The sequence below is a fragment of the Anomaloglossus baeobatrachus genome, chromosome 11, assembly GCF_048569485.1.
Source record: "Anomaloglossus baeobatrachus isolate aAnoBae1 chromosome 11, aAnoBae1.hap1, whole genome shotgun sequence".
In the NCBI taxonomy this organism is placed as follows: Eukaryota; Metazoa; Chordata; class Amphibia; order Anura; family Aromobatidae; genus Anomaloglossus; species Anomaloglossus baeobatrachus.
Genome location: NC_134363.1, coordinates 7,986,432 through 7,997,246, shown reverse-complemented (window position 1 = coordinate 7,997,246; position 10,815 = coordinate 7,986,432). Strand labels below are relative to the sequence as shown.

Here is a 10,815-nt window from a genome sequence, read left to right as displayed (position 1 = left end):
AGGAGGAAGAAGGAGGAGGAGGAGAGACAGGAAGAGGCAGGGAATGGGTTAACAAAGAGCGGAAGAAAGAGGAGGAGGAGAGACAGGAAGAGGCAGGGAATAGGTCTATAAAGAGGGGAAGAAAGAGGAGGAGGAGAGACTGGAAGAGGCAGAGAAGAGGTTTATAAAGAGAGGAAGAAAGCGGAGGAGAGACAGGAAGAGGCAAGAAATAGGTTTATAAAGGAGGAAGAAAGAGGAGGAGGAGAGACAGGAAGAGGCAGGGAATAGGTTTATAAAGGGCGGAGAAAGAGGAGGAGGAGAGACTGGAAGAGGTAGAGAATAGGTATATAAAGGAGAAAGAAAGAGGAGGAGAGACAGGAAGAGGCAGGGAATGGGTTTATAAAGGGCGGAGAAAGAGGAGGAGGAGAGACTGGAAGAGGCAGGGAATGGGTTTATAAAGGAGAAAGAAAGAGGAGGAGAGACAGGAAGAGGCAGGGAATGGGTTTATAAAGGAGAAAGAAAGAGGAGGAGAGACAGGAAGAGGCAGGGAATGGGTTTATAAAGGGCAAAGAAAGAGGAGGAGGAGAGACAGGAAGAGAAGAGGCAGGGAATAGGCTTATAAAGATGGGAAGAAAGAGGAAGAGAGACAGGAAGAGGCAGGGAATGGGTTTATAAAGGGGGAAGAAAGAGGAGGAGAGACAAGAAGAGGTAGAGAACAGGTTTATAAAGGGGTAAAGCAGTAGGAGGAGAGTGGAATCAATGCTCTAACAAAACAGGGAGAAGGTAGAAATTACATAGGACTACCAGATTACCCCTTTACAATGAAGCACAGCAGTCAGGGGGCACTCAATCAAATGACCTGCATTATGGTATGGTCATTTTTGTTTAGATTATTTAAAAAGTTATTTAATTAATTAAGTTATCTCTGCCAAATAAAAAATATATCATCGATAGACCTATACCATATCACATCATCGGAACATCAGAACCTTCTGTGTTAAGGACTATCTCGTTCTCCTGCAGCCCAAGGAACAGATTAGCAAATGAGGGCACACAAGAGGTCCCCATAACTGTGTCCTGAAGCTGTAGTAAAAAGTGGTACATAGAACATGACCACCCACTGTGACGTTCAGGCAGAGACTGAGTGAGCGGCGCGATCAGCGGGGATGTCACTCAGGTGATTTGCGGTCACAGCTGAAGGTTCCTATGGTCCTCCACTTGTGACCACAAATATCCCAAGTGACGTCACCACTGATCACTGCAGCTCATTCTCTGCCTTAACATCAAAGCGGACGGTCATGTTCTATGGCCGCTCTGTGTGAATTCAGATGTAGCAGAACTGGAATCGTCGTGGGACCTTGTGTGGATTACATCAGACTTGGTTGTTTTGGGTTAATAAAGTTGTAAAAGAGGTTGCTTTTTTGTCTTTTATTTCAAATAAAGGATTTTTTTAGTGTTTGTGTTTATTTTTTTCACTTATATATTAGTAATGGGGGGGTCTCATAGACGCCTCCCATTACTAATCAAGGGCTTAGTGGCAGCTATGAGCTGCCATTAAACCCTTATTACCCCAACTGCCACCACATCAAAGCAATTGGGAAGAGCTGGGTAAAGCGCCGGCGCTGTCGCATCTAATGGATGCAGTAATTCCGAGCCACTACAGGCTCCTATTTTTAGGCTGGGAGGCACCCAATAAGCACGGGTCTCCCTAGCCTGAGAATACCAGCCGCCAGCTGTCAGGCTTTATCTTGGCTGGGTACCACAAATGGGGGTACCATATGCTGTTTTTTTAAATGATATTTAAATAAGTGAAAAAGAAAAAAGCCGCATGTGGTTCCTCTTATTTTGATACACAGCTAAGATAAGCGCACGGCTTGGGGCTGCAGCCTGTAGCCCTATGCTTTATCTGTACTGGGTATCATAATATACAGGGACCCTACGCCAATTGTTTAAATTATCTATACTCCATGAAAAAGTATTGTAGATTCCTCCTATTGTTTGTATTATTGAGGTTTTGACTGAACATGTACAGGAGCTTTATGTGACAAAAAAACAATGCGGGACGATCACCTCTACTCCATTGTTGTCCCAGGATCCCATCCCCAGAACAGTAAGGGTTAATATTTCCCTACACTGTCACCCGATCATATCATGTTGGTATACGGTAAGAAGCCCCGGGCACTATATGCCCTTTAAAAAACTAGAATTATTACTATTATTAAAAAAAACTACACTTTATTTCATATTCTTTAATAATGGGTCAGCGGTCGGATGCGTTGTACAAGGACAATGACTGTTTCGTGTCTAGTGGTGCTTCCACATGTCCTGAATATGTGCAGCAGCTTTGTGTGACACTGAAGAAAAAACAATGTGGCACGATCACCCGATCATATGATGCTGGTGTCAGGTAAGAAGCCCCCGGGCAGCAATATCAGACAGCGCTCTGCAGCGCCCCCTAGTGGTGGGAATATCAGGAGGATATAATCCCCGGTGGGATCTGCTGGTCTTCCAGATGGTCTTCTCCTGGATCTTCCCCGTCTGTCTCCGGGGCACAATGCTCTCCTCTCTGCTGCTCCTCCTTAGTCTCGGTAAGTCCTGAGATTCTCCGCTCCTCTCCGGTAATGGGAATATAGTAGGGACCGATCTCCAGGCAGATCCCTGATCAGAGGAGGAAGATTCCCGGTAACATCCGCCATTCCCGGTGACTGCACCGCTCCGTGTAACCACAAGGTGACCATGGCTTTATCTTCTAGTGTCGGTGGAAGAAGCCAGAATTCAGCTCAAAGATTTCAAGATGATGATTAATGAAACATTGAACAAAGAGATGATAGAGGCGCTGCCCCGGGGCTGTGCATGTGCAGAAACCGCAAATAATAGGACAATGCAGAAAATAACAAGGTAAGAGAATTTATATACAGTAATAGATGTCACCTGCAGTCCCATGTAACACCACAGATAACACAGTGATATCTCTGAGTACAGATAATGTAGTAGATGTCACCTGCAGTCCCATGTAACACCACAGATAACACAGTGATATCTCTGAGTACAGATAATGTAGTAGATGTCTCCTGCAGTCCTATGTAACACCACAGATAACACAGTGATATCTCTCGGAGTACAGATAATGTAGTAGATGTCACCTGCAGTCCTATGTAACACCACAGATAACACAGTGATATCTCTGAGTACAGATAATGTAGTAGATGTCTCCTGCAGTCCTATGTAACACCACAGATAACACAGTGATATCTCTCGGAGTACAGATAATGTAGTAGATGTCACCTGCAGTCCTATGTAACACCACAGATAACACAGGGATATCTCTGAGTACAGATAATGTAGTAGATGTCACCTGCAGTCCTATGTAACACCACAGATAACACAGTGATATCTGTGAGTACAGATAATGTAGTAGATGTCACCTGCAGTCCTATGTAACACCACAGATAACACAGTGATATCTCTCTGAGTACAGATAATGCAGTAGATGTCACCTGCAGTCCTATGTAACACCACAGATAACACAGTGATATCTCTGAGTACAGATAATGTAGTAGATGTCACCTGCAGTCCTATGTAACACCACAGATAACACAGTGATATCTCTGAGTACAGATAATGCAGTAGATGTCACCTGCAGTCCTATGTAACACCACAGATAACACAGTGATATCTCTGAGTACAGATATTGTAGTAGATGTCACCTGCAGTCCTATGTAACACCACAGATAACACAGTGATATCTCTGAGTACAGATAATGTAGTAGATGTCACCTGCAGTCCTATGTAACACCACAGATAACACAGTGATATCTCTGAGTACAGATAATGTAGTAGATGTCACCTGCAGTCCTATGTAAAACATCAATCATTTTCACCATATACAAACCCTCGCAGCCCAATAAATGCACAGAAAACCTGCAGATATTAGAGACACAAACACATTTTCTTACAAAGTTCAGATTTTTTTAGCCCAAAAAATAAGTGTGAAGTTTTACGATTTCGCGGTCGCTCTGGAGGTTTCTGCTTCCGGGTCGTTGTTACTGCACAAAAAACTCAGCAAAAACAAAATCCTCAGAAAGTGACAGTGCACGGACGCATTCACACTCAGAATTTTCACCTTTTTAAATCTTTTTCAAAAAGATGGAAACATTGAGTTCTACAGCTCCTCCCCCGCAATGACAGGAGGTCACATGATCGGGTAGAAGCAGAAGAGAGGAAACAATGAAAGTCCAAAAAGGAAAAATCACCAAGTCATGAAATGGTTAATAGTATTTTTTTTCTGTGCACCAGCAGGAATTTTTTTGCCGCCCTCGGCTCTAATGTCCGATGTGAATTCTTTTGCACCTGGTGACCGCCCTCTACTCTCTTCTCTTTTCTCCTCTCCTTCCTCAGGTGCTGTAAATTACAACGTTGCTGCCATATATTTGCCTGGACTAAGACCTGTCGTCCATATTTTCAGCGTTACTCTTACACCTACAGTAACGGGATCATCACCTGCGGTAAGTCCGGGTTTCTCAGGTCAGTGCTCTCTCCGGTCAGTATTATCTCAGGTCGGTGTTATCTCCGATCAGTATTACCTCCAGTCAGTGTTACCTCCAGTCAGTGTTACCTCCGGTCGGTGTTCTCTCCAATCAGTGTTCTCTCCGGTCAGTTGTATCTCCGATTAGTGTTCTCTCCGGTCAGTTTTCTCTCCGGTCAGTTTTCTCTCCGGTCAGTGTTCTCTCCGGTCAGTGTTACCTCCAGTCAGTGTTACCTCCGGTCAGTGATCTCTCTGGTCAGTGTTCTCTCCGGTCACTGTTTTCTCCGGTCAGTGTTACCTCCGGTCAGTGTTACCTCCGGTCAGTGTTATCTCCCGTCGGTGTTCCCTCCGGTCAGTGTTCTCTCAGGTCAGTAGAGATGAGCGAGCCTCTAGAGGCTCGAGTTCGGTTCGTCGAACGGAGGCCGCGTTCGAGTTCGGTTCGGCGAGCCGTTCGACGAACCTCTCGAACCTCATTAAAACCAATGGCAGGCAAACACAAACACATAAAAACACATTATATATGTACACATACAGTTAATAAATATTGCCATTTACAGGTCACCGCGACGTGTCCTGTACTCGGCATCCCGCCGCTTTTCCTTCCGATAATCGCTGCGTCCCCCCGGTAACCAGCACTGATGATAGGACCTTCCGTGACGTCAAAATAGCATGTGACCAATCACGTGTCTATTATCTCATTGGCTACAGACTGGTCACATGGCTAGATGTCACGCTAGGTCCTGTCATTGCATCTCTCCGGTACACGGTGCACGTTTGTGTATCTTCGTGTACCTTCGAAATGCTCTGGCACATGGTCGGCTTCTCCATTCTGCTCCCCGTTCCATTATTCACCGGCTGCCACAGCCGGTCAATAACGGAGATCACCGTTGCTATAGCAACGCACCTGTCAGCGGTGACGTCACCACTTACAGCCAGCAGCTTCTGGTCACTCACTGAGTGAATAGACTGCATGGGAGCAGCAGGGTCTTCCTCCCATGCAGCGCTGATGATGTAGCAGCGCTGCATGGGTTGAAGGAGAAAGAAGACAGAAGACCATGGATCGTGGAGGGGTGAGAGGGAGTAATAAATATGGAGTCTCTAAGTGTGTCTGTGTATTTATTTCTATTAAAGTATTTTTTCTGTGTGGTGTCTTTTTTTTAACGTTTATTGGAGATTCTTCATGGCTGGGTCAAACTTGCCTGACATTAAGAATCTCTGGCTTAATACTAGCTAGTAAAACAAAGCTAGTATTAACTCATTATTACCCAGCAAGCCACCCGGCTTCAGGGCAGCTGGAAGAGTTGGATACAGTGCCAGATGATGGCGCTTCTATGAAAGCGCCATTTTCTGGGGTAGCTGCGGATTGCAATTTGCAGCAGAGGGGCCCAGATTCCAACCCCCAGCTGCCTAGTTGTTCCTGGCTGGACACAAAAATGGGGCGAAGCTCACGTCATTTGTTTTTTAATTATTTCATGAAATTTGTGAAATAATTAAAAAAACGGGCTTCCCTATATTTTCGGTTCCGAACCGGGTACAAATAGGCAGCTTGGGGTTGGGGGCAGCCCGTAGGTGCCTGCTGTACCTGGCTAGCATACAAAAATATGGCAAAGCTCACGTCATTTGTTTTTTAATTATTTCATGAAATAAGTGAAATAATTAAAAAAAACGGGCTTCCCTATATTTTTGGTTCCCAGCCGGGTAAAAATAGGCAGCTGGGGGTTGGGGGCAGCTATACCTGCCTGCTGTACCTGGTTAGCATACAAAAATATGGCGAAGCCCACGTCATTTTTTTGGTGGGCAAAAAACTCCTGTATACAGTCCTGGATGGAGTATGCTGAGCCTTGTAGTTCTGCAGCTGCTGTCTGCTCTCCTGCATACACTAGTGAATGGAGTATGCTGAGCCATGTCATTCTGCAGCTGCTTTCTGCTCTCCTCCATACAGACAGACAGCAGCTGCAGAACTACAAGGCTCAGCATACTCCATCCAGGATTGTATGCAGGAGTTTTTTGCCCACCAAAAAAATGACGTGGGCTTTGCCATATTTTTGTATGCTAGCCAGATACAGCAGGCAGCTAGGGGCTGCCCCCAACCCCCAGCTGCCTATTTGTATCCAGCTGGGAACCAAAAAATAGGGAAGCCCATTTTTTTAATTATTTCACTTATTTCTTGAAAAAATGAAAAAACAAATGACGTGGGTGTTACGGGGGGCTGTCTGATAATAACCGAAAGGAGTATCAGACAGTCAGGGTCCACCGTGCAAAGACTTTGCTGCAGACTATGGCAGAGTGCAATACCTCTGTTAACTCACAGAAGGATATAATAAGTAAGTAAAGCAATTCCTCCCTTACTTGGAGGGTGTGTGGAATGGTCTCTGTTAATGATCACAGAGACAAAGGCAATGTGTGCGAAATGGCACCTACCTAGGTCCGCTCTTCTAGTGGTGCAAAAGAGACGAACAGCAGCGTAAGCCGCACAAAGCTCCTACCTGCGTTCGCTCCACTAGTGTGCGAGGACACGAACCACTAGATATGGCACCTGCCTAGGTCCGCTCTTCTAGTGGTGCAAAAGAGACGAACAGCAGCGTAAGCCGCACAAAGGAATTGGAATTGGAATCCACAGCACAGGTTGGCCTGAGCTTTCTGGGCCCCTCTGCTGCGAATTGCAGTCCGCAGCCGCTCCAGAAAATGGCGCTTTCATAGAAGCGCCACCTTCTGGTGCTGTATCCAACTCTTCCAGCTGCCCTGGTGACGGGTGGCTCGCTGGGTAATAATGGGCTTAGGGCTAGCTGTATATTATCAACTGACCCTAAGCCCGAAATTCATGGTGTCACGCCAATATTAGACATGGCCACCATGACTTTCTAGTACAGATAAAAAAAACCACAACACAGAAAAATATTTTTTTATAAAAAAAATACAACACAATTAGTGACTCCATCTTTATTGAAATAAAGAGCCCCCTCCGCAGTAATCCTGGGTCAGGGGTCCTGTACCGTCCAATCCGGATCCAATATCATCTGATCGGTTTGCTGGAAGGCAAAGCGATCAGATGATGTGTCAGGTTCAAAGGCCTGAAGTACATGAGACAGCAGCTGATTGTATAAACGGCTTTTATACAATCAGATGATGCATCAGTGCAAAACAAAACGAAAAAACTACACACTTTAGTGCAGACTGCTGTTCGACAGCATCAGCTGATAGTTTAGCCGGCCGGTCGGTAAAAAGCCGGCCTCACTGCTCGACTTATAGTGTCAGCTGATCATCGCCAGGTCTGAGAAAGAGAGATGAGAGAAAGAAGAGAGAGAAAGAGAGAGAGAAGAGAGAGAGAAAAGAGAGAAAAGAGAGAGAGAGTAAGAGAGAGAGAAGAGAGAGAGAAGAGGAAGAGAGAAAGAAGAGAGAGAAAGAGAGAAAGAGAAAGAAGAGAGAGAGAAAGAGAGAAAGAGAGAGAGAAGAGCAAGAGAGAGAGAAAGAGAGAAAGAAGAGAGAAAAGAGAGAAAGAAGAGAGAAAAGAGAGAGAGTAAGAGAGAGATAAGAGAGAGAGAGAAGAGCAAGAGAGAGAGAAAGAGAGAAAGAAGAGAGAGAGAGAAGAGAGAGAGAAAGAAGAGAGAGAAAGAGAGAAAGAAGAGCGAGAAAGAGAGAGAGAAGAAAGAGAGAAAGAGAAAAAGAGAGAAAGAAGAGAAAGGGAGAGAGAGAAGAGAGAGAGAAAAAGAGAGAAAGAAGAGAAAGAGGAGAAAGAAGAGAGAGAGAAATAAGAGAAAGAGAGAAAGAAGAGAAAGAAAGGAGAGAGAGAAAGGAGAGCGAGAAAGGAGAGAGAAAGGAGAGCGAGAAAAAGGAGAGAGAGAAAGAGAGAGAGAAAGAGAAAGAGAGAGAGGAGAGAGCAATGCAGCCTCATTCCGTGAACTGCTCTGATTTTAGAGGTGTGTCCCGAGGCTCACAGCTGATGTCTGACTCCTCCCCTCAGTGCATAATTAAATTATAAATATATTATAGATATATTATAAATATAATTTAAAATAAAAAAAAAAAAAGTTCTTTACTGGGACTAGAACTTGCGAACTAATGCTTCTTAGGTGAGCACTCAGCTACTGACTCTACTACTGACTCTATTGATAAAGATAGGCAGTAATTTGGTAATCAGTCTGAAGTCTCTGCTGACCACGCGATTCACTTCATTGCTATGTGGAGCTGATACAGAGCACTCATGTTCTGTAGCAGAGCTGACAGTGTCGTGTGGATTACGTCGGACCTGGAGGGGTATTTGTGGATTTTAATAAAAAGGTGAAACAGGGTTTTTTTTGTCTTTTATTCCAAATAAAGGATTTTTCGGTCTGCGTGTTTATTTACTTTCACTTTCAGGTTGATCATGGACGGTATCTCGGGGAGACGCCTGGCATGATTAACTCTTTATTACCTCGATTGCCACCGCACCAGGGCAATTCGGGATGAGCTGGGTAGAGTTCCCCAGGACTGTTGCATCTAATGGATGTGGCTGATGGGGGATATTGTTAGGGTGGGGGGCCCCCAATAACGTGGTGCTCTCCATCCTGACAATACCAGCCTCCAGCCGTGTGGCTTTATCCTGGCTGGTATCAATTATGGGGGGAACTGCATTTTTTTTATTTATTTATTTATTTTACTGCACGATATAGACCCACCCGTCGGCGGCTGTGATTGGTTGCAGTGACACAGCTGTCACTTAGCTTGGGGACGTGTCTGACTGCAACCAATCATAGGCGCCGGTGGGCGGGGAAAGCACAGAATAACTATTTGACTATTAAATTATATTTATAATATATCTATAATGAAGCGGCAGCTATTTTCTAAAGAGGAAAAGACACTGCAGATTTGTGACAGACGTGGAGCAAGACGCCCGTGATCGGTGAGTGGGAAAGGGAGAGGGATTGTGCTGGGGACGCAGGACGCATGCAGATAGTAACGTGTGCACGTAGCCTTACTGTGAAAAGCCACGTTTATGGTGATCGAACCGTTCTCAAACCTAACTCAAACTTTTAGCAAAAAGCTCGAGTTCGATCTCGAACACCCCACAAAGTCACTCGAATATGAAATTGGCGAACCTCGAACATCGCTCAACTCTACCGGTCAGTGTTCTCTCTGGTCGGTGTTCTCTCTGGTCGGTGTTCTCTCCGGTCGGTGTTCTCTCCGGTCGGTGTTCTCTCTGGTCGGTGTTCTCTCCGGTCGGTGTTCTCTCCGGTCGGTGTTCTCTCCGGTCAGTGTTGTTCCCGGTCAGTGTTCTCTCCGGTCAGTGTTCTCTCCGGTCAGTGTTCTCTCCGGTCAGTGTTCTCTCCGGTCAGTGTTGTTCCCGGTCAGTGTTCTCTCCGGTCAGGGTTCTCTCCGGTCAGTGTTCTCTCTGGTCAGTGTTGTTCCCGGTCAGTGTTGTCTCCGGTCAGTGTTCTCTCTGGTCAGTGTTGTTCCCGGTCAGTGTTGTCCCCGGTCAGTGTTATCTCCGGTCACTGTTCTCTCAGGTCAGTGTTCTCTCCGGTCAGTGTTCTCTCCGGTCAGTGTTGTTCCTGGTCAGTGTTCTCTCCGGTCAGTTTTCTCTCCGGTCAGTGTTATGTCCGGTCAGTGTTCTCTCCGGTCAGTGTTCTCTCCGGTCAGTGTTACAGCTGATTCGTCTCATATCTCGGGCCCAGATCGGTGATGGATGATAAATGATGAATGTTTCTTTTATTCCCGCAGATCATAGTGTGTACATGACCGCCTGTGCCAGAAACACCTGCGAGTGCGACCGGAAAATCGTGATGTGTCTGATGGATCCAGAGGATACAGAATCCAAATACAGCGAGTCATGTTCTCTTGGTCCCCTAGCTTGTAGCAAAATTAAAAAATGGGCGTCATTCTTCAATAAGACTTAAAAGAAAAAAGTTTTGGTACCGTGTTAGCCGCTGAAAAATGATTGATTGCGGTCAGTGAGAGAAACAAAGTTATAATCTTGTAGTTGTGATACCTTTTAATGGCTAATGACAATAAAATAAAATGATGCTACAGAGAAGCTTCCAGACTCCTCAGGACTCTTCATCAGGCACTGGTATAACAAGGTATCTGAAGAAACACAAATATATACACAGAGCAGAGGCGATATAATAAAAGGACATTTACATAAACCAACACTGAGCTAGAGAGGGAGTCCTTAATTAGCTTTGATTAGCGGTGTGAAAGTTTTATTGCACCAATACATACCTCCCAACTTTTGAAGAAAGTCAAGAGGAACAAAGTGTGCGGCGCTCTGCAAAAAATTTTGACCATGCCCCTAGCCATACCCATAGCCACACCCATTTGGCAGTAAGGGTCAT

At 45.3% G+C, this 10,815-nt stretch overlaps 1 protein-coding gene across 1 annotated transcript; it reads left to right on the top strand.

The window, feature by feature from the left end:
- Positions 1-2,437: 2,437 nt before the first annotated feature.
- LOC142256315 (phospholipase A2 homolog EPL_00195-like) lies at positions 2,438-10,514 on the top strand. Its single transcript, XM_075327940.1, has 4 exons — positions 2,438-2,567; positions 2,733-2,877; positions 4,378-4,484; positions 10,202-10,514. Exons 1-4 carry the CDS (start codon positions 2,492-2,494, stop codon positions 10,375-10,377), a joined length of 504 nt encoding a protein of 167 aa, XP_075184055.1. The 5' UTR covers positions 2,438-2,491; the 3' UTR covers positions 10,378-10,514.
- The last annotated feature ends 301 nt before the right edge of the window (positions 10,515-10,815 follow it).